This window comes from Stegodyphus dumicola, chromosome 4 (genome assembly GCF_044657685.1).
Source record: "Stegodyphus dumicola isolate Sdum_Otavi_A_Nest chromosome 4, ASM4465768v1".
Classification (NCBI taxonomy): Eukaryota; Metazoa; Arthropoda; class Arachnida; order Araneae; family Eresidae; genus Stegodyphus; species Stegodyphus dumicola.
Genome location: NC_140771.1, coordinates 176,049,717 through 176,075,110, shown reverse-complemented (window position 1 = coordinate 176,075,110; position 25,394 = coordinate 176,049,717). Strand labels below are relative to the sequence as shown.

Sequence of the window (25,394 nt, the reverse complement as noted above, 5' to 3'; positions counted from 1 at the left end):
TTCGCAGTTGGAGCGTGTTTAGCTCAAAACGACGAACATGGCAAAGAAATGCCCATAGCATTTTTCAGCAAGAAATTAACGCCCTGTCAACAACGATGGTCAACCATCGAACGAGAAGCATTTTGTGTCATCGAAGCCTTGAAAAAATTTGACACATGGATTTTCGGTGCCAAAGTGCAGATTGTGTCTGATTACAATCCCCTCACCTACTTGACCCAAAGCGCCCCTCATGGTGCTAAACTGTCTCGTTGGGCCTTAGCGTTACAACGGTATAACATGACTGTGACATACCGCAAAGGAAGTTCACATGGGAATGCTGATGCTTTGTCAAGGTTAGCTGTTAACTCTTTCTCTCTCAATGAACTCTGAGCAACATTGTCTCTACGGTGACGAATGTGCTTCTTGTGGGGAGACTTGTAAAGATCGGGACTTGTAAAGATCGTGACTTGTAAAGATCATGACTTGTGAAGATCGTGACTTAAAGAGAACGTGAAATATAAATAATAGGACAAGAACTTGCATTTTACGGTGTGGCAACAAGAAGAGGATTCGAAAGATTTTTATATATATTTTTGTTTAGAGAGTGGAATGTTTTTAATTTTTGAATAGTTGTAAGAGTTTTAACTGCAGTAATTAAGAGTTTAAAATTTTGATAGTTTAGAGCTGCAGTATTTATTTTTTTTTTTTTTTTTGGTTCTGTTTTAAAATTTAAATAAAGGTATTTTGTTTATTCTGAAAAATTAGCTTTATTCTTCCTACAAGATTCAATATTCATTATATTGAAATAGTAAAATTATTATTGGGTGTTTGAGTTTTAGTTCTGTTTACATCATCAGGAATTATGTATATGACATGCATATGATATATGTATATGACATGGAGTCATATGACATGGATTAGTCTCGAAATGGCGCAGTGCAAAGAGAGACTGCTATTTTTAGAATACAAAAAAGAAAATAATTTATACTACTAATTTAAATTATAATTCATCTTTTACATAGTCTTTATTTTTCTTACACACACACATATTTTTCTTACACACAGAGAGAGATAGATAAAGAAATATAAAAATAGGCTAAAAACTCAAATTAAAAAATTAGAATTAAAAATTTTTTGAGCCCGTCCTGCACTATAGCTGCAGGATTGAAGTAAAATAAACTTAAAGAATTTTAATTAATTAGTAAATTGGAATAAAAGCTAGGCAATTCCTCTATAATATAATAACTGCAACCGTGTTAAACCTCTTATACACGGCTGCATTTTTGTATATTATAAAGGAATTGCCTTGCTTTTATTCCAATTTACTAATTAATTTAGATGCTTTAAGTTTATATAAATATATATGCGTGTGTGTGCATATATATATTGTTTATAATACAACCTTCGTTAAAGAAAATTTAATGTTTATTATAAATTTTTTGTCTGATTTTATAATAATATTTTCTTTATCAATGAAGTTACAGCAGTTAGAAATTCATTTCTCTCAAAGTGACATAAATGGACATCAGTGGACATAAATGGTTTTCCCCTCCGAGTCGTCAGTTGTTATAACGACAATTCATTACAACGACCTGTACAAAAATTCCCAATCGATGAAAGTATATTAAATGTGTTACATACAGCGACCACTCATTATAATGATAGAGCATTCTACTTCCTTTTTCTCAAGAACGCAACAGGTCGTTATAAAGAGCGTCAGCTGTATCATAAGGGTTATGTGTAAAAGTGAGCTGATAAATCATCTTAAAAGAAGGCTTATTTAATAGTTTAATATGATATTACAAAACTTGCTTATAATTTAATTAAAAAAATTGCATTTTTCCAGAAACTGAAGATCTATAAAGCACCTTATCACTTTCTCGAGAACCAAACATTTTCTGGCTTCTAACATAATGAGGATGATTTTATGCTCAATTCATTTCGTTAATTTTTATAGTCGAATTGTGTTATATTATTTTAATATGTTAACCTATCATAACATAGAAACTAATTGTTTCAGTTTGCTGCTCAAGTTCATTTTATGACGAGAATTATTTCGACCTTTTGATTCGCTGTGGATACTGATATTTTTAATCGAAATTCCAACACTACCAGCACTTTAAAACGTATTGAGAAAAACTGATAAATATTTGATACTGATCATGTAATTTAATTAAATATGTTTGTCTGCAGTTAGTTGTCTGATAATGCTTCCCAAATATAATATTATTATACATGCAAATTTTTCAATGAAAAGATACAAAAAGTAATAGTAATAATAATGTTAATAATGTGCTAAATAATTATGATTTTGCTTAATTTGCTATTGCAATAATAATTAACATAAAAAGTTATCAAATTAAAGGAAAAAATATTCCTTACCTAAATAACATTTTAAAAGTAAATTTCTCAAAATTGAGAAGCTCAGCGCCACATATTTTGAGATTACATTTCAAATCATCATCTGCACTTTGAGAATCTGTCCAAAATAATAATTCATATTAATTTAAAGGTATTAATATACATTTCATAGAATACTGAATATTTCAAGAAAGATTTCATGATTAAATTTATCTTGGAAGTTGGTCGAAAAGGCATGAATGAAATATAAAAGAATGAATCAAAAACGATAAATTTTTCATACTGCAGCATCCCAAGTTACATAATTTTCAATGTAAAAAATTAAATACGTAAATAACGTATACGTAATAAAAATTAATTTTTTTACAAAAATTGTTCAGAGCTTCTGTAACTTATGACTTCCGATTTAACAGTTTAAGCCAAAATCTTATAATAATTTATAGTCTTGGGTCGGGTTTGAATCCTGGAGAAAGCATGAATATTTGTAAGCATTCAGTGTTTTTGCGGTATGCAGGAGCTTAAAATACTGTCGATACTGGGGTGTTCTTTAAATCTGAAACGAAACTGAGTAAATCCATTCTGCCTCCTGTATGGTGCTGAAGGACTAATTATTTTCATTACTCACTTTTACATTTATTATAAATGGGAGTTTATATTTCCCTTTAGTTTAAATCTTAAAATATTTTTTAAATTAATATTTACAATCTAAGGGTAATCATTTTATTACTTTAGAGAAATATTACTATTATTTGTTAATTAATTTATCCTTACTCTTTAAAAAATAAAGCGAAAATCTTAAAACTTAGAGAATTAGATTCAGATCTAAATTAGGCAGTTAGATCCATATCATTGCAACTGAACAAAATAATATTTTGACTTTTAAGTGGATTTGTGTAACTTTCCCTGAACGATAATCTCTAGTTTCACCTCTACCGGAGCCTCCATTCTCCTCGCACTGAATGTTATCTCACAACTCCAGTTTAGATTGGATATGACACAGAAACCTATCACCTTCCATTATCATTTCTCTCTATTCCTGTATTAAATAAACTAATGGAAGCCTTGACTGTAGCGATAAATTGATTCAGAGATTTATCCCCTAACATGAGAGGCTGAAGATTTCGCCGTTATGGATATCTCACTTCTGAATTAAAAAATAGTTTTAAATTTCAGAGCAAAACTAACAGATTTCCTGAATTTACTTTTTAGCTTCTTCATCGAAAATCTTTAGACAATAATACATAAAAAATACAAACTCTGTTATTAAACAGTGATATTTTTTATCATTGAATTGCGTTTCTAAACTGTTTTCAGGAACCAGTTAAGAGAAATAATTTTAAAATAGCAAAATTAGAAATCAAATGAAAAGAGAGGAGGGAAAAGGGCATTTATTATAACGCATTTTCAATAATAAATCTTACTATTTGAAAATTTTACATTGCTGAATTTAGGCATATAAACAAAATGATCCTAGGCATCACTGTATAAAGAAGAAAACATCTATCTGGGAAATGTCAGAATCAAGAATCTAAAAACATATTATAGTTTTGCTATGCTCAAATTAAGACCTTAATCTGATTTTATGAATTTGTCGACTTTTAAATACGGTACCAACATTAAAAATGTATCTCGAAATCAATATTTCGAAAAAGATAAAAATTTTTAAATATGCATATGTCTTCTGATTTAGATTCTTATTTTTCCCAATAGCAGTCAAATTTTAACGGACTGCAAAATTTTTTAATTTATTATTATTGGACGTTTTGTGTATCTTGAAAAGAAAGCTTTTTAAGTAACCCATTTTACATGGATAAAACAGTTAAGTATGAAATTCTAATTTATTTATCCTGTAGAGGTTTTTTTTTTTTTTTTTTTTTTTTTTTTTTTTAAGGAGAGAGACGTAAATATTTTGCCATACCCTTGCCGGGACTAGAACCCTAGACATATCGGGATATTCTTCCAGTTAATACCACGAAGGCATGTGGAAAAGAAAGAGAAAGTACCTTAATGATACAAACCATTCAGAATGTCGAATAGTAATTATCCTTTCTTTTTTAAATGTGATTTTTTTCAAACTCTTATATAATTAAATAACTTTAGTTTTAAAGTATATTATTTGTTCCCCATTGCGAATACAGTTTCTATTTTATATGAGCATAGATTTTTAAGCAAAGTTGAGAATTAATTTTTTTCATTATATTTTTAATGCCTATCCTTCTGTCACATTAACAAAAATTACTATAAAAACAATTGAAATTATTATAAATTTAATTGATTGACCATGGCTGATAATTCGATGATTATTATTATTTTCTCTTTTATTGATTTACCATGGTTGATAATTCGTTGAATATCATTATTTTCTCTTTTTTGCCTTACCTACATTGTAAGAAACTAAGAAGAATAAGCGTAAAATTGTTTTTAAACTAAATAAAACACAGTTAAAATCACTTAAAATTATGCAACAAACCCTTATGGTTACGTGGACAGCATTCACTGAATTTGGTTAAAATATTTACCGAGCTTATGAGATCACTGCTATAGTGCCAACTTTTAACTGATCAGGTCCAACCAATAGCCAAGTAGTTAAAAACGCTGAATGCTGAAAGTTTGACCTGGATTCGATCCCAGGTTAATAAGCTAGTGGCATGGTTGGTTTTCGTGGCTCTCGCTATAAGTGTAGCATGAATATGAGTCAGGTTTCCTTAGAAAGTCCTCCACGGAGGCATTCTTTCCCTTAAGCAAATGGCTCGCATGTGCTTTGCAGATTCAAATAACCTAACATAATCAACTAATTTAAAGGAATTTGGGTAAATAATGCATGACTATACACAAGGTACGGAGCTCACTCTTGGTCGAGCGGTAAAACCACTAAACAGGGTAGTTTGAAGGTCGATTTCACATGCTGAGGAACGGGCTGGCTGCATGGATGTTTTCGTGTTTTTCATTGTTTAACATGATTACGAGGCAATTTTCCTTAGAAATTCCTCGATGAAGGCATTCTTCCCTTTAAATATGTAGGCCTCGAGCACTTTTCTAGAATCTCTAGACTATAGTCTAGAAAATTTATGAAATGTAAAAGCTTAATTGTGATAAATTTTTAAACGCAGTTTTCATAAAAGAATAAAAAAAAAATTTGTTTTGCTTTTTTTTATACAAACTAAAACTTTTATTATTAAAATCGCAAGAATTAAATGCAATTTATTTATTTACTTATTTAGTACTGATAACAGTGATAATTTAGCAGAAGCCAAGAAGAACGCAGGCACAAAGATTTAGATAGGATGTAAGAATACAAAACAACCTGACATTTATCACTTTGCCTCCAAGCAATGAGGCAGCCCTCAGTACAGTTGTCGTACAAAATTATGAGCACTCTTTGTTTGTTTTATTTTTGCTGTTTGCAATTTAAAATGCAAAAGTATCATCCGCATTTTTCGTATCATTATTTTACTTATATTCTCTGAGTTGTGTCTGAATGTAATTTGAGTTGACCTTTGCTAAATAGTTGAAGACAAAATGAGCAACAGGACAGAGTTGTGATGATGGCAAATCGTAGATACCGCTACTATCGATTCTGCAACGTTTTTTAAGAATATCGAACTGCAAAGTTATTAGGATAATGTTAGTTAACTGCATTAACTGTTAGTTAATTGCAAAGTTAATTGAACTGCAAAGTTATTAGGATAATAAAATGTCATAACAATATACGATGTTCAGACCAAAATATAACTTGCAAATACAGTTACGGAAGAGAAATGCAGGCCCGGCGGCAGATTCGATGCTACCTCTGCAACAGAGACAAGCGGCGAAATTTTTAAAACTCAGAGAAATATTGGGCGATGAAATTTTCAGAATTTAGAAAGGCACGGAAGGCAGAATTTAGGAGCTTTAAAGATTGCACTGGGAAGTAAATATTCTACCGCCAGCTCTAGAAAACTAAAACTGTTATATAAAAATGAAAAGCAAAGATTACAGTGGTACTATGAAAATAAAAAGTGAATGTTGTTTATGATAAAATGTACTGTGGTCCGATGAATCAATTTTGTCATTTTTTTCCATCTTCAGAATAGCGGGTGAATCCTGTATTTCAGAACTTCCGATTTCTATGATAAAATTTATAAAATTTAGTGCAATTACCTTGTAGTCTTCAGATGGTCCTCCTATTATATTCAAAGGCAGGATGACTAGTTTTCAAAATCGGCAATCATAGTACAAAGGTTTCTGTTTAGGCACAGACGTGTTTCCTTTCGAAAGGATTAGCTTCAGTTCATTGAGCTGGGAATGTTTAATCAAGCCTCGAGGTGCATGAAAATGAAATTTTCCTTCGCAGTTACCAGATTAAAAAACCATGGAGTCACTGTGATCTATCTGTTTCGAAAAATAAAGTGAGATACTTCTCTAGCTACCGTGAATTCGTCTCAAGAAGTAAAAAAAATGTATCTTTTACAATTTATATATTTCCATTTCAAGAAGAACTCGAAATGTTTTATAAGGTGTTTCGCATCATATTAAATGCGCAATCTTTTCATTTTTTGCTTTCATAATTTTGTACAATCCCTGTAGGAACAATAGTCTTTTATTTCCACACCTTTCACTTCAGTCTTCGGAATTCTATTCAGATTTCTGCATTACTAGAGTATCCTATCACAACTACACTCATGTTTAAATTTATTATTACATACCAAAAATAATGATATTCCATGAAATAGCCAATCGATATAATCCATTTTTACAGGGTATGTATGAAAAAAAGCCTCATTAGAGTTATTCAGACAGAAGTGATCAACTGTTTCTGATATGCAAATCGTTTGATTTTTCTGTACGTATAAGGACTCGAAACGGTTTTTAATGGCTCCGAAGTATCATTTGGAAGAATCTGGGAAGTGGCTAATAATCGACAGAAGAAGACAGGCAGACAATCATCGAAGCAGTGAGATGTGTGAATATTTCAAGACAGACAGTTCCTAAGCGAATAACAGCTGCCTCTCAAGATCGATATCTAGTAATAACTACCCGTCGTAACAGAAAGTCTACTGCTGGCCAGTTAAATTCAGAACTTGCAACCGCCATTGAAACTATTGTATTACGACAAACTGCATACAGAAGGCTAACTTAAAAACGTCTTTACGCCAAAAATCTAAGAGTATGCGTTTTACTGTCTTCCCAACAAAATGGTCGCTTTATATGATAAAAAGAAAATACGAACTGGCGTGAATAACAATGTTTCCATTTTCTCTTTACTTTAGTTCAACATCTGATCCTAAAAGTGTTTGTATCTGAAGGGAGTGAGGAATGCGAAATCTTCGTTCGAACATTATGTAACGCGACCGTTTCGATAATGTAGGTGGGACGATACTTTGGGGGATATTGATCGAGGGATGTACGCCCCCTACCCATTTTGTAAAAATGATCTCTGACCAGACAGAGTTTTCGGGATAAGATCTTTGAACTTCATTTAACACTTCTGTGGTGCATATGGATCTGGCGTTTTATTTACAGACGATAATACTCGTCCATATCGAGCAGGCCATGCTGACGAAATCCTTGAAAGTGAAAACATTGAACGACTACGATGGCCAGAAAAATCTTCTGGTTTTAGCCCAATAGGGAACTTAGGGTCTATCTCTAAAAAGCAACTGCGCGTAGACATCCTCCTTCTACAGATGTAAATGCCCTGAAGATCGCTGTGCTGGAAGAGTGGAACTTAATTCCTCAAACTCTAGTTAGCAACGTTATTGCCAGCATGAAAAAATTTTGTGATATGTGTGTATAAGGCAACAGAGATCGCATTCCATATTAAATTCATAAGCCTTAATGTTTTTGAGTTACTTCTTCTTTCGCCTCTTGAACTGCCCTTATCATTACCATTTTTATTGTTTCATGCTACAGTTTTATATCATATAGAGTACTCTTAAACTTTTGCCTTTGTATTTATGTGTTATGATGTTATGTATCGTTGCAAGCAGATTTATAAAATTATAGTTCACAGTTTCTGAAAAATTCGTTATTTCATGCATATAAAGAAATTTGGTACATGAGTCGATGATTACGATCAACGTGATTTTTTGCATTTTCTATGTTTTTTTTCCCTATAAAAAGTCTTTTAAGGGAATAAATTCCATTTACAAGAATCTGATCATTTCTAGGCCTGACTATTGCCTTGACATTAAAGGCCTGATTATTACTTAGGCCCAGAAGGCCAGGATCTATGCTCAAGATTTCGAGGGCCGAAAAGTTCCCCAATAGCTCCTCATAATTGCTTTACTACTATGAAAATAAGGAATTTTGGAATTCCTGAAAGGATGTTGTGCCCCGGTTCTTCGTAGCTGCCAGAAGAGGTTTTAATTTATCTGACTATTTTGCTACATTTGTAAAAACGCATAGCACAGAAAGAAAAAGAATCATTGCTGACATTTGTTTAAAGAAACGTTCAAACTGCTGTAGAGGTCCTCACAGGGTAATTCTAAGTTACTGTAGAAAGTGAAGAATCTTAAGAACTAGTAAGCGAATAATCGCTTGAGTTCGTGTGACAGGAAGACACAAGATGGAAGGGTAAAATAACCCTTTATTATTCAAAATAAGATTTGAAAGAACTCCGTCTTGGAATTGTACAATAAAGCAGACACTTTGGTTCGAACTTAAGAGACTAAGAATTAAACTAATTAAGAGACTAAGAATTAAACTAATCTAAACTAAAGAGGTATAGCCGAAGCTATCAAAATTCTAACATAATTGGCCCCTTAACGTCAATAGACTGCGAAGCTATCAAAGGCCTAAAGTACGACCGAGCGTAATAATAGCTTGCGAGAGAGTATCCTAAAAAGGCGGACGCGTGCAGCCAGAATACCTGGTATCTCTCTCACTAAGACCGAAGAACTTCGCCGTTAAATACCTATCTTCCTCATTATGTATACAGACGTGATTCCAAAACTACATTCTGGCCGGAAGAGGTAAGTTTAAGTTAATAATCGATAGGAAAGGAAATTTAACTCAAAATTTAACTGTTAATAAAATTAACATAATCCTTACACTGTACATATTTTGATGAGAAATTTGGTGAATTAGTTGTTGGTCTCGTATAAAGTTTGTCCTCTTTGTCTAAAAGGACTTCTCAATTATCTTTCCATTGATTTCAGAGACGGTCTGAAATTACATTAAGAAGTGCCTTTTTAATTGGTGTATTGAACAGATTTTCAGTCGAAAAATTAAGAAACAATTTCTCAGTTTAGCTTTAACTATATAATATGCCCATACAACAAAAATCAAAATGCAAAATGTAGTACAGCAACATAGTTTTTGTATCCTTGTACCATCGCTTTCAAGGACACTAGAAGACATGCCTGAAGACAGAAAAATAACTCGAAGATTTTCTGATCATAACTTTTACGGTATTACAGACAGCAGTGAATTTCAGTGCTCTTCCCAACCAGAATTGAATAGGTTAGTTAAATTAAAGTGTACTAATCATAAAAGCACAGTAGGCAGCATTTAAATCTGTTTTTATTATTCATAGAATAGAAGAAAGATATATTACTTGTACCCATACTTCTCGTAGGATAGTCGAGAAAAGTATCAGCAATAAACGAAAAAGTTGTGAGGTAATATAGAATCTGAAAGCAAAATTGTAAAGTTTGTTTGTTTTTCCAAAATTTGGTACACCTTCATTGCATGCTAAGCTTGGATTGATGAAAAAGTTCATAAAGGCTCTATCTCTTTCTCTCTCTCTCTTAATTTTTTTTTCTCTGCTTCCATTTGGACTGTGTCTCTGAATTTCACGGAACTATAAGTGAAGGAGATGATGAAAAACTTTTTGTTTAAACAGAAAGAGGGGAGAAAAAAGAAAAGAAATAGCAGACTATCTCCAGAAGAAAATATTTCAATGGTGTTAGTTCGAGGAATCAAAAATATTCATGAGTATATTTTTATCTACAATTTTGTAAATAAAACAAATAAGTAAATACTTTTAAATCAGAATGTCTAGTATTCTGCTTCTCTGCTTCTGCACTCATTTTATAAGAAAGCGTTTTCGGAAAGTGTTCTAAATAAATAAATTTTCTAAATTATAATATTAAGAAAAATAAGCCTAAACAGTGAACATAATTTTTCAATAATTCAAAACTTACAGGTTTGTGTACACAAAGATTTTTGATAGAAAATACAAAGAATACCAAAATGACCAATTTTTAAAAAAAATTTAATTCTTTAATAAAATGACTAACTGAAACCATGTTTATTATTAATTCTTATTTTTTAGCTATACAGAGCTAAATTATATTTGGTGATAGAGAACTGTTTTCAATAAAAAGTAAATTTTGCTTACATTGAAGAATTTTAGTACAAGTAAATATAGAACACAAATAACTTTAGATGTGTAAAATTATCTTATTGTTATTTTTCCAACTTATATATAGCTTATTTCGAATTTATACAATGGAAATAGGACTATTTTATAACTTACACAGCAGTGATTATCAATTTTAACTTTTGTCGAGTTCTTTGCGCTTTTACAGCCATTTTAAATTGTACATAAATAGTTCTATTTCGTTCAAATTCCTCTTCCCAAAAAAAAAAAAAAAAAAAAAAAAAAAAAAAAATTTTAGAACCGTATGATAAACAATAAATTACAATTCTTGCAGTTCATACAGTAAGATCTATAAGTTAATTGAAATGTAAAAATAAATTTTGCGTCAATAAACAACATTGCAATTTTGTATGACAATTACACATAATTATACGACTCGTTGTTTATATCCTAATTTAATTCAGCAAAGCTCTCCTGTAAAACAAAATTGTCAAGTAATACTACCATGTCTCAAATCAAACGGATTGTGTAAGGTTACAAATACAACATAACCCTGCAGAATCATGTTTGCCTTTTGAGGACATTAAATCATACACTTGATTTTCTTCTGAAATTTTAACATTTTTCAAAAATTTTAATACAGGAATAGAAAAAAAATTAAGTATTTCGTTTGATAGAAATACAATGATACATAAACTACACAGGTAAGAATAAAAGTAACTTTTACTTACTGACTAACATGAAAAGGGTGAAAAATATAAGTAACTTCATCTTTATTCACAGTTACTTCTGAAATTATGATTCTTTTAGAATTTAATTTCGAAAATATCTTATTCTCCCCAAGCACGTGATAACGAATGCGAATTGTTCTGAAATATAGAAAAGCGAAGCAACTTTCCGCCACTTGAACCTATCAGGTAATTCAGGCAATGATACTTCTGACTATTGAGCAAAGTACAACAGATAAAAAATCAGTTCATTACAACCGATAAACAAATCGATCAAGGAGGGATGCTTTTAAGTAAATGTAGCCATTTCTTTTTTTAATAGAAGACGAGGTGATGCTTCATCTAACTTTACAGTTTCATCAAGATAACGATCCTATGAATTTAATAAATGTTTCAAGAAAGATTTTTAGAAAAGCTTATTCACATTTAGTCCTCATCCCTTGAAAAAAATATGTAAACGGTGTATCGAATGAAACGTAAGCAACATATTATTTTTTCTGAAGAAGTTAATACGCTTCAATATACTCTAATATTACGACCGCAAAATGTAGAAACGTAACAATTTAAATTATTACACAATTTGCAGCGATTTAGAATAGCATATTTTAAAAATTGTTGTGTTAAAATATTGTTGTGCTGCTAGAGATTACTGTAGTTTAAATTGAAAAAAATTAAACTACATTAATCTCTAACATAACAACAAATTTCTAGGTTAAGAATATACTATTGCTAACTAAAACTGGTGAAAAAATCTTTACATGTTTGAACAGTAAAATTATGCAATTGCGACATTAAAAGAAAGAAAAGGGAAGCAATTTCATGCAAATTTCATGTTCTAACAAAAGAAGCCCAAATATGATACTCATTCTTTGATGGGAAAATGCTAGTACGTGGGTAATAATAAGGAATGTGATTACATTTCTTAATGATCCCCATATTAGCAAATTGTTTTTAATAAGGAATGCAGCCACGCATGCCTCTGATAAGTTTTTCATTCTTCCTCTGGTGATTGTCAATGAACTTAGTTGCAAAAGTCTCATTCTTGATCGATCTGTTTTTGGCTCTGGAACTATCATTGGCATAGGTGCTAACAAAATGAAATCGCGAACTTAACAAAATTTGAACTTAACAAATGCTCTAGGGATTCATAATCGCACTAGGGATTCATAATAATGATGATTACATTTTTTACATTTTTATTCTGAAGAAATTAATCGACAAGCAAGTTCAGTGAAGATGCACTTTATAGTCCTTGAATATAAACTGTAAAGCCAAGGAACCTCGTAAATGTTGATCATAAGGTTCCAGTTTATCATTTCTTTTACCAGTAGCGGAAATTATGACAACTAAGCTTTATGTTCTTGTTCAAAGTTATGCCCGCTAGCACTATCAAAACATTTTTTCCTAATTAGTTACTTTTTGTAACATTAATGCTCCATTATTACCCCGTACGAAAGGATGATGAGAATCAATCCGAAAACTGCAATGCATAATGTGAATTAATTTCCAATTTGAATAGGAATCCTTTACTGGAAGCACAGTTTTGCAAGTCAGAGAAAAGTTTCAATAGTACATGCTGGCACGCAGAGACAAGCAGAAACTGCTGTAGAACTACATTATAAAACTTGAGCAATTTTTCTGATTTTGGCCGCAATTCTGCAAAAACTCAACTGGAAGACAAGAAATTCATATTGCAAAAGCGCAATATAATACTTAAAAGATGAGGAAAGTATCAGCAAAAAAATAATAATAATACTAGGACACGCATAATACGGAACGAAGAGAAAAAGGCTTTTTTAGCAGAATGGTGTCGGTACAAAAAAGTGTCTGGCCAAGAGGAAGAACAATAAACCAAATAGCCTTAGTAAGGTATATAACCTCCCCTAACTGCAATGGTTGCGTTGCACCGTCTGTCGATGCTCAACACCATATTATTAACAATCCTTGGGATAAGAGTTTCCATTCTTCAAGGAGCACCTGTTTCGGAATGTTCTCTGGAGGATAAGATTCGCGCTGCCAAAAGTCTCCTTTAAGTATCCCACATCTGTTCAGTGGGATTAAAATCAGAGAAGCACGCTGGCCAATCCATTCTGTGGATATCTTCACTTTCCAGGAACTCCTCAGCATCAGTCATGTGTGGCCGGGCATTGTCATCCATAAAAATAATATCGGGACCAATGGCACCCCGGAAAGGACGCTCGTGGAGAAATAACTTCATCACAATAACGATCTTCTCTAAGTAAACTTTTGTCGAAAATGTGGAGTTCTGTCAGTCAAAGTATCTCCCTATACAAGTACGCCAAGACCACCCCAACGGTCTTTTTCCCTGATGTAAGGGGGATGAAAGCCAGTCCCGGATCTAGCGGGGGGCAAACGGGGGTTCTTGCCCCGGGCGGCAACTCTCGTGGGCGGCAAATTCAAATATAACGCTGGATCGTATTTGGTACGTTGTTCGCTAAAACAGCTCTCTAATTTTAGTACAATATTAATAGTTTTAAGGCCGAGTTTAAAAATCTCTTTTAAGAAAATTTATAATTAAATACTAAGAACTTTTTTAAAGTAACATGAGTTAAAATAAAGTACAGCCAATTACAACTATAAATATAAGATCAGAAAGACGCAAACAGAGGGACAGAATCAGACTGACCCTATCAGTAATGTCTGAAGTCCTGCTTTCGTTTCCTGTCTGGCCGAGGTGTGTTCAAATTAGAAATAGGACGATAGCTTGTTGAAGGAGTTGCCTGGTTTCCATAGCAACGTCTGCTGGAAAATAGAGAAGCATTGTAACTATTTTCTAAAATCTAATAAAAAAAAACTAACCCTGGGCCATCCCGAACAAATGAAATAATTCAAATTAATATTCGTCGAGTATATACAAGACACCATCATAATGTCTTCAAGATGAAGCAAGGCATTTAGATTTCTTTGCAGTCAGTCGGCAACATAGGCTCACCTTTGAATTGACTCAGAACAGTGGAACGTATTTTGGATTTTAAAGCTAGATTTATTATTTTTATAGTTATTTTTTAGTTTTCAGGTCTCTTCTGTACTCTTTCGTGTTTTTTTACAAATATGCTTGCTTTTAATAAGCCGCACTATATTTAGCGAGACGCGACCATTTATTTAGGACTGTTCAGTGTAATTACGTCAATTCTTAGTTATTTTTATTAAGGCAATTCATAGTGAATTTCATTTAGATTAAAAGAAACCATCTGCGCGCTATAGGGGAGAAGAGCGGAATATAGAAAACGAGCCAAAGATAAGGCCAAACAGAGAAAACAAATTTCAGCTAAGATGAAAAAATAACAGTACGAAAGAAAGTAAACAGTCAGACCCTGCCGCAATTCCCATTATGCTGAGATTCTAGAGGGTATTAATATTTCTTGCAATTTGCACGACCAAATATGACTGCCTATATCATCCTCAAACAATCTACAAGTCAGCATTTGAAAAAACAATCTTCTTCATCGACATCAAACGAATAGTTGGAGGACAGAAACCATGATATAAAGATATCTTCATTTAGATGGGGGCGGGGAGCAGAAAGACGAAAAATTAAAAATATTGATTTGTTGGAACCATGCAGTTGGCTGGTCATAGAAAAAAATAAAAGATCACCAACAATCTTTCTTAAGCAGTCAATCAGTATTATTAGCCAGTAAACATCTAGAAAACGTAAACCTCAGTCCCACTGAACTTGATGGCAGACATTTGACATGTAATAGAGAACATTAGTAAATAATGAAAAGCTAAGGAGATCTTGGTTTACATATTCTAAAATCAAGAATGCAATTTTTTGTACACTCTGCAAGATTTATCAGAAACATGGTGCTGCCGCTGCACCATGCTACTGGATTCGTTGATTGGAAAAAAAGTTTTAGGAAAATTAACTGAGCACGAAGCGTCTGGAATCCACAGAGGTGCATCATTAAGTGGAAAATTCGAGTACAATAAATGAAATCGGGCCAAGGCATCGATCACGACACTGAGCGACTCATTCACACAGAGAAAGAAAAATGGAGAGAAATTTTATATAGTCATGGATGCGGTATTGTATCTTTCAACAAACTGTCATTCTTTTCTTGGGTCTGATGATATCCCAAGTAGCCTGTTCATAAAGTGTCTTCGACCTAGCAAAGGAAATTTTCTGAATTTAATCTCTCCGCTTGCCAAACATAATTCAATTCTTAAGTACCAGTCAAAGCACCAAACAAAGGTAAAGGAATCATATTTATCAAAGATAATTCATAATGCAATTATTAACTTAAAGACAAAACAGTCTGAAGTAGCATTTTAAACGATACTAAAGAAGCCAAATACTACACAATAATGCTCGGTTGCACTCCATATGTGTCTCATACCGAAAAAATGAACCAGGGGATTCAATACGTAAAAACGTGTGTGTGAGATAAAGGAAAATTTAATTGATTTCATAGAAGTTGGTGGAAAGATAGGAGAATGTATTTCTCAATGCATTGCAGAAAATTAGTGTCTTAATTGACACTTGATGGTTTAGATATTGGACAAAGTCGATGTCAGTCTAAGGACAACGATTCTAATATGGCTGGCATTTCTAAAACAGTACAATATAGGATTACAGAAATGAATAAGCTGGAGGAATTTTGTTATGTTTGGATCACTCCTCGTACCTTGTCGGTGTGCATTCTGCTTCTTCGTGCCCGGAAGCAGTTAATCTGTTTGGAATTACTCAGAAAATACTTCGGTTTTTTGTCGGATGCATTACTCGATGGTTACATTATGAAAAAATGTACAAAATACAACTTGAAAGGAAGCAGCCAGACAAGATGGTCGGCAAAATATGCGGCTGTGAGTCCTTCTAATGAATTTACTGGAAATGTTAAAATATTTAAAAGAAATTAAAGATATTTCTCTTGATGCGGAATCAAAGCACGAGGTAGGACATCTGGTACATGCTGTGAAAAATTTAATTTGCTATCAACCTGAAAATTTGAGCTAATATTTTTCCAGAATTCAAACGAGTAAATATAGAAATTCAAACGGAATTCCTCTTCCGCGTTCTGTGTAGTTAACGAAAGAACTGACCAAAACTGAGGAATTATAAAAAATGAGAGAAAAATCTTATGGAATATTGGATACAAGAGTCTAAGACAGTAGCCGAAAAAATTGCAGTTGAGTGTATACTAACAAAGAAAAAAATTCCACAGCACAAAAAGCAATCTGATGAACTGTTTGAGGAAGAATCACGAACACTTCAACCTGTTCAGATCGAAGTTTCAGCAAATTAAAAAGTATTAAAAAGTATCTACGATCATCGGTAAGCCAGGAGCGTTTATCAAGTCTCGCAATTCTGGCAACCGAAAATCAAACCGCAGATCAAATTATGACGATTCCATGCACTGATTTGCAGAACAAAAGACTTATAGAGTAAAATTTTAATTTTCGTTACTAATTCCGTGATATTCTAATAGCGTTAAGGCAGGTAAGAACTAAAAATTACTTATGCAATAGGAAGTATGAAAAACAAGACAGGAAGCACGAATACTCTGAGTGATAGCCCATATTCTGTATAATCTTTTCAGAATTTTTCCTTTCCGCAATAGCCCACATTTTGTATGCAATGGCCCCATTAGTGGCTGAGTAGTAAAACCGCTGAGCACTAGTAGTTCGGTCCGAGGGTCAAGTATATGTGAATGTGCTGGCTATATGAGCATTTCCGTGATTTTCCGCGTGTAACAAACATAAGAGCTAGTTTCCCTTACTAATTTTTTTCCACGGGGCATTCCTTTTATTCCATGCAGTGCCTAATGGCGAACACACATAGTAAATAATCAGACAAATGTCCTGAGCAGTAGCCGAGTCATTAAGACCGCTGAATACTGGTAGTTCGACCTTGCCTGGGTTCAAGTTCCTCCACGAAAGCACCTCTTCTCTAAGCAGATAGCCTTCCTGTCTTTGCCATATTCATATAATCTGACCTAACGTAATTTAACCAGTATGCAATAACACGGAATAGTGAGAAGCTTAGGAGATGCCCCTTCACCCTAGAGCGGAAAAACGAATGGTTTCTGTAGTAACTGAAGTGTTAGAAGCACTTCAGGATTAGAGTTAGGATTAGGATTGAATCCGAAAGTAAGCTCACCAGAAAAGCAGTTCTCCTAGGAGGGGACGATTTTCTAACTATGTAATTTTGGTACGTATTTTTCCTTTATAACAAAAAAAAAAAAAAAAAAAAAGGCACGTAAGGAATTTAATATAAAATGGAGCTTAGGTTTTTTCTTCAAACCCTACCTATTTCTGTATTTATTAAACAAATTAAAACTTGTTAGAGACTGGATATATCCATATTAAATAGCACTGAGAATTATTTGTCAAACTGAAACGATTGTCATTGGTAAAGAGAACATGATTCCAGTTATAAGGCGTCCAGTGTTTATGTTCTCCACACCATCGTAAACGATGCCGCCGATGAGTTGCCGTAAATTGTACGCAGCGTTCAGGACGGGAAAGATTAGGCGATCTTTATGATGTCGTCTGGCCACAGTAAAACAAGATATTTGTCATCCAGTTGCCATGCGCAACTGCTGAGCAGTACTGCCTGCTATGTAATTTCTATCTGTTTTTGCCTGCAGGGCAATATATCGGTCATCAGTCACCCGTTTTTTTCATTGGCCAAATATCGCCAACCTTTCTTACGGCCATACCTGTCGTTTAGAAGGCTTTTTCCAAGCCCGTGAAACAATATTTTTACTAATTTCAAACTCTTGGGCGACAGATGTCAAACTACGCTCCTCCTCAACCTTGCAGTCATTCTGCCATGTCTAAAGTCTGATGTTTTCTTGTAGCCATACTGCACATAGTCTCACTTTCACTTGCAGAAAAATGGCTGGAAATTCACCTTCCTTTTTAAGCTGCCTTATACTGAGTGCGCCGACTCCTCACATTTTGCGTGCCTTGACGTACCCACTGATGTTACGTTACTGATATTTGCATATGCATCCCCTTTCTATTGAGTGGTCTTTTTAATGTACTAATCAGAAAAAGCCCTTTTCAACAATTTCATGGTTGTGTATTAAAATGAATTTGTTACTTAAGTTTTGCACACTACTGTAGTTTCTCAGAGACTCCTGTAAAGAGAGCGAACACTTTCTGTAAATATACCAACTAGTTCCGAAGACGATTATCTTTTCAAGTGACCAGTATTTCTGACAACACAATTAAATAAATATACTGAATATCACCTCTAAAAAGCAGTCAATTCCAAAAAATACCAAAGTCCTTCCAGAACCGCAGGGCGTTTTCTTGAGAAGTGTGAAAGCGTCTTGGCCTGTGGAGACTTTCAGCTGTTCCCAGATTTACCTTTCATGCATTTTCAGGCATATTAGACAGACATCTGTAGGTAATGCTAGATACCAATCTTGTCCATATTCTAGGAAGATTTCTTGCTAGTTGCCCAGTACTGTGGATTCTTCTCCACAGGGAGGAATTCATTAGTAAAAAATGACTATTTAGGCAAAAAAAATTCAAATACAGAAAAAATGTTCTAAAAGATCTAGTTAAAAGCTGAAACACTGCAACAGCTTTCAGCAAAACTAGTAGAATACACTAAGTTCTAGATGTTTTTCACTTCTTAGAAATATTATAACAGTTTTCCAGTGAGACCAGCCAGGTACAACGGGTTCTAGAGGTTTTTTTTAGTTCTCGGGAAAGACCTTGATGATGTGTTAAAACTATAAATTTTAAATTCTTAAGTCTTATCTTCACGCATGCCTTGAGCTACCGCACGCACAACTGGCAAAAGATTTCAAACCTTTCAAAATCAGTGCCTGAGTACTATCACCAATGCATCTTTGATTTATCAGAAATTCTGTTTTTCACAGGAACTCGAAAGACGAACCACTCTACTCATACTCTCAGTGCCTCTCACCACCTTTCTCAAAATGAAGTGCTTTGCTCCGGAAAGGTTTGATCTTTCAGACCTTGATGATGTACCTTTAAGATGATCAATTTAAATTATTAAGATTTATTTGTAAATTTTGCATGGATTATTTGTTTAAATTAATGAAATAAATTTTATTTACTAATAAAAGAATTTGTTAAAATGTTAATTGTATGCTCATTTTTAGATTATTACACTTGTGCACTTATTTTTAGAATTTCTGCAACAACAATAAAAAAAAAAAAAAAGAGAGAGAGAGAGAGAGATGTTTTAAAATTTAGTCTATGAACTGAATTTTGTTATCCAAGGTGGTTGCGGTATTAATTATCTCGGATAATTATCGCAAACACTCTCTTCAACGGAACAGCAAAATATAGTGTTTGTCCATAAGTCTGATTCGGGCAAAATTACTCCTGTAAATATCTTAGTACATTTTGATAATTTTTTCAAAAATTATTTCCATTTCTCAACACTTTATAGAAAGAGAAATATAGAAAAACAACCTTCTCTTTAAAAACAATTTAAATTTTTTTTAATAATAAATAACATTGAATAAATTGGTGTAAATTTGCAAAAATTTTGAAAAACGAAAGGCTAGTATAATTACAATATTTTTTCATAGAAGTCAGCATAACAGGCATCACAAAGTGCCAGATGTTTCTGTTGCATACGAATTATATCCAACAATTCTACATCTATACAGTGTTCATTCTAATGCAAAGTTTCTGTTTTTGAGCACAGTCAAATGAAATTCTTTTTCACTGAATATGAAAAATATCCAAATGAGTAAACTTTTAGACTGAGAATTTCAATATGCCTTATTTTGGGAATTTAAACATTTGACTCCTTGGAAAAGAAAAAGATTTTCATAAACTGACTGAGTAATTGCGAATAAAATAAGTACATTGTTATTTTATTGCAATTATATATAATACATATTCCCAAAATTAATTCGTTCTTTTTTGGAGTTATATTAAATGATTGCTAAGAATTAGTAATTTTACAATTTCTTATTTTATGTTAGTTACGAAACTACTGAAACGCCTTTGTTTTTGAACTAAATTACAAGATATCCTAGAAACTTCATACTGTAGCTTTCAGTAAGAAATAACAACCTAGAAATTTCGTCAAAGGCATTTTATTCAACAAACTAATTTCCTTCAGCTTCAATTATGTTCCCAAAAAGTTACAAGCTTAGTTATCCCAGATTTGTTAAAAGTTCTTGTCCCTAAAGCCAAACATATATGCTTTAACCTGCGTTAAACCATTTTGTTTTTGGAACCATTGCTAGCACATATGTTATCCATGGCGAAAACCAGGTAATGGTTATGTGAAACACTATTTCGAGAGTAAGTAAGATGAGGTAAAACTCCTCAATCAAATGTGCTGATCACCTCCTTGGTTGCTTTCATCATATATAGGTCTGGTGGCCTTTCCAAATGACTAATGCTGGTTGCTTCGATGCAAGACAGCTGCAACCATATGTAACTATGAGGAGTACCCCTTGGCTGTGATGATTTTGTCATTCTCTAGCAATTCAAAGTGCACAATACCAAAGATGGTGCACCAAACACAAAGCAGTACATTCTGAGAGTGAATACTTTGTTTTAGGGCAAATGTCACAGAATCAAGAGACAGCCGATAATGTTTTCTTTCGAGGTTATTTATAAGACTCATTTCTCATTACATGTCAACATCTAGTCCAAGAATAGGCTTTCTTGTAGCATGACAGCAGTGAAGAGGAAATGGTGAGCTAATGGGATTTAGTTCCCTCAGCTGAAGCATGATGAACCCACTTACTGAACTTCCATGTCTTTTCAAGGTTGTGCAGATGCAACCAAATGGTTTCCTTCGATACTCCAGACCCTTGCGCAAATTCCTTGCATACACTCAATATCCTCTATCAGCAAGTCTTCATCAATAACGGATGGATTCTCATTTTGAGGCTTGTCCTGGAAACTCTCATCTCCTGAAGCAAATCCACTGACTCACTGTTGTGCTGTATGCTCTCCAAACACTGAGCACATTTTCCAATAGACTCTGCAGCATTGCTGTTCAATTTGAACACCTAAAGCAAGCACAACCATAAATCACCCTGCCACACTGACACGCTCACTTCAGAATTACAGTTCATACAAAACATAAACAACATAAGTGTTCGACATAAACGACACGCCTCACAACTCTGTGGACGCTTGATGAACTCCTCCTGACATGGTTTCCAACACTTTTCATTTGAATTTCACTTTTTGCTCCAGCCACATTTTTTTTTTGGGGGGGAGGGGATACCTGGTAGCAAAACTTTTTAAATGGTCTCATATTCAGTTGCTTCACTTAAAATAAATAACAGGTTTTATAAGGCTTAATTTCTCCCTAAAGAATACCTATTTTATCCATAGCTGAGGACTATACAATTAGTATTCCAGATATTCTGAAAAGTTAAATGTTTTGCTATTCTTCTCTGTCTAATGATTCTAGTATTTCTTCAAAAATTCCATGCCTTTGTCTCATTTGAGAGATACTTATGATAATATCAGGTAACAAAATTGTTTGCCTACATTACAGATCTAGGAAATTTTCAGTTACTTTCCTTACTTACTGGCTTTATTAGTGATAATATAATATGAAATTGATTTGGGAAAGAAGATATGCCAAATGATAAAATGATGCTAATAATGAAAAATATGAGGATAAGCTTTATTATAAATAAATGCACAAAAGCTTAAATTAAGTTCTCAATCTCTTAACTAGTTCATTAGTGTCAGCATAGATTTACTTTCTATAAAGAATATTTAAAACTATGAAAAACAGCCTTTCTTTCCGAAGCTAGAAAAGACAGAATTTGTTAAGACTTATGTAAGATACAGTAAAATAACACTTTACACATCACCATTTTTAAATTTCAATAATAATTTTAAAGAATATTATATATCTCAGTGTTTGCTATTTCATTCCTTTTTTACATAAATTCTCGTTTAATTACAGCCACCACATCACTAGCCACTTGTCTCAATTTAGATGATAAACGGTTATTGCCACATTTGGTCTGCAGACAATATTCATGTGCTTTAAATGAAACTTCTATACTCACTACAAATACGTGTACCATACTTTACAGTGGTATTTATAATTATTCTATAAATTTTGATGAAAACTGGCTTCTGTAATGACATACCTGTTTCTTAATAAGTTTGTCACGCTAGCCAATCCTGAGCCTGTCACAACTACCAGATGCTGAGAAAGGTAGCTTATGGCCTCTTTACAATACAAGAAATGTCTCTCATCAGCCAAATCTGGACTCTAATATGGTGAAAACTGATCATGTAAACCTTGCACTTCCATCAAACAGAAATGTAGACAAGATTCATTTTCTTCACTTATGCAGGATGGAGCAGGATCATACTGAACTAACTACTAACAGCAGCTCTTATGTCAAAAATTCATAGGAAAAACAGTAAATACCAGTAATTTCCCATGACATGACTACTGCATTTGTCTCATTTTGATTCACTATGACTATAAGAATATGATACAGAAGGCAAACTAATTCAAATCTGCCATGTTAAACTACAGAAAAACGAAATTAAAAAATACAGTTCTAAAACTGCACATATTGAGTACAGGTTCAACAATATATATGTTACCGGCAAAGTTTGAAATTTGGCATTCTATAGAATGCCTAGGCATTGTATATAATGTCTAAAAGTAGCCAGCAATGCATGAAACAATTCATATTTCACACATTTCCTATGCATTCTATAGAATGCCAAATGACAAACCGGCAAAGTATGAAATACATTTCCGATTCATTTCAAAGAACTAAACTACTTACCAGAAGTTAATAAACGATTACTAAGAAGGAACCACGGGACTACTGGCTGCTCAACCGGTAGGATGTGATGTTTAGGGAAAATAAAATTGTATTCATTTACCCTGTTAAAGAAGGCATCTGTACTATACAGTATTACGTCACAGACACTAAGTTATTTCCCGTACTTCATGAAAATTCATTTGAGTACTGGATTCGGATGACAATGTGACAAAATGTTGAAAACCAAATACAAAAATGTTACAAGTAGAACAACCTTTGTGAACCCCACCAGAAAAAAAAAAAAAAAAAAAATATTAAAAAACGTATTGTTGTGAAACTTATGATTGTTTCTAAATTTAATTTCCATTGTCAGGTAAATCTTACTGATTCCCAGTCTCAGACAGATAAAAAATACAAAATTATTATGTTGTATCAAGATAATCTCGCACTTCTTTTTTTTTTTTTAACATATTTCGAATAACGGTTTCTTAATGGCACTCTTTCATTAATTTTTCAAAATAACATTTGTATTTTTGAGGAATGCACGTCTTTTAAATAACAGCCTTTCTATAATATTTTTTTTATTCTTTGCCTAAAGAGCATTTGTCATTCTATAGGTATTGTATACAATGCCTAGGGAAAGTATGTAATAATTCTCATAGTTCATACTTTGCCTAAAATCGTCTGGCATTATTTAGAATGCCGGTATTTCATACTTTGCTGGTAACATATATAAGTTAACACAATGATGAAAACTTAAGCAACTAATATTGAAATAACATTAATGATATAATATATATAAATTTATGCCTCCTTTTGTGTTACAAGTTAAAGAAATTAAAAATAATACAAGTATCTATCTATGTTGGCAGTTTTACTAGAAGGCTTATCCTCTTTCCTTGATAGATGAATATTTAAATCAAATCCAATTTAATTCCATCTACAATGTTCTGAATAACTTAGATTCATTACAACCTTGCTCATCATGTTTAATAAACAATTAAAATTCTTTCCAATCTTCATCAATTTCACTTGGGGACAACAATAATAAAAACAAAAATAACATTATTCACTAGGAGATAAATTTATGGAGTCATTTATCTCTGCTGCCAAACTTTTCTCCATCAGGTTTTCATAGCATCTGAATCACTGCATCAAATATTCTTTTACAGCAGCTTCTATGAGACTTCTTTTCAACTTCACAGCAAAAATCTATTAGTCTGAAATACTCATAATGCCAAGCATTTTGAATTGTCTATATACAAACGATTTTTACCTCCTTGTATGAAGAAAAGGAATTATTGTAATCACGAAAAATTCCGGGTACCATATTTCGACAAAAATACCCATCGCCATCAAATGCAATTTAATTGTGTTTTTGCATGACATCTGTATGCAACGAATAGCCTCAGAACTTGAAATTTTGTATATAGGACTGTTATTACATTTAGATATGACCTCCCTTTTTGGTTGCAATGGGCCGCACCAAAAGTATATAATGCATATATATATACACACACACACTCCGTTACTTGGCTCAGTGTGCTCAGGTTTTTTCCCTTATATGTTAGCAAATTACACATTTTTTGCTTTAAATATGATTGAATTATGTTGTTCTTATCTTGGTTAAGGTTTTTATGCCTTTAGTTAATATGCATGCAATAGTTGTAGAATTATCAACAATTTAAAAGTTGTTTAAGTACGGTTAAGCCTAATTTTTTTAGCATAGCAGCCATATTTGTTTACATTTGAAACTCAGCAGAATAGTGAATTAAGTCTTTCTGCTCCTATAGTGTCTTTTTGCAGAATAGGGTCAAAAGGAAACTTTCGGTTTTGTGCACAAAAAAAAAAAAAAAAAAAAAAAAACTCTGCCTCCTTGCCTGCTGGCAATATTGCTTGTTTTTGCATAGAAACTGTAATTTCAATTGTTTAAAAAAAAAAAAAAAATTAACTGTATTTGGTGTTTCATGTTTTTCTATAACTTTCAATTTTTAATAAAAATATTTTGAGTTTTATGTATTTTTGCCTTGCCACAAAGTGAGAACTGAATTAATTGAATGAGAAATATACCTCTAATGAAATTTGAGCAAATAAGTTTAAATGAAATGCAGGAAAAAGATGCATATAATTTAATATTCCATACAAGGAAGTCGTGGTGTACAGATCAGTTTTTTTAAAAAGAATTTTCAACCATCAAATTTAGTTTATCAGTGTAAAGAATATTAATTTATTCATAATAATGTGCATGCTATAGTAAATTTAAAAATTCAAATACATATGTAATTTAAAATT

The 25,394-nt window shown here is 32.8% G+C and overlaps 1 protein-coding gene across 1 annotated transcript in view; it reads right to left on the bottom strand.

Annotated features, from left to right (window-relative positions):
• Nucleotides 1-11,560, bottom strand: part of LOC146997751 (uncharacterized) — a 50,828-nt gene extending 39,268 nt beyond the window's left edge. The window contains exons 1-2 of the mRNA XM_085815802.1: nt 11,377-11,560; nt 2,362-2,458 (exon numbers count right to left, since the gene is read on the bottom strand). Of these exons, the coding sequence (XP_085671928.1) occupies nt 2,362-2,458; nt 11,377-11,416 (137 nt within the window). The 5' untranslated portion in view covers nt 11,417-11,560. The remainder of the gene's footprint in view (nt 1-2,361; nt 2,459-11,376) is intronic.
• Between the last annotated feature and the right edge of the window lie 13,834 nt (nt 11,561-25,394).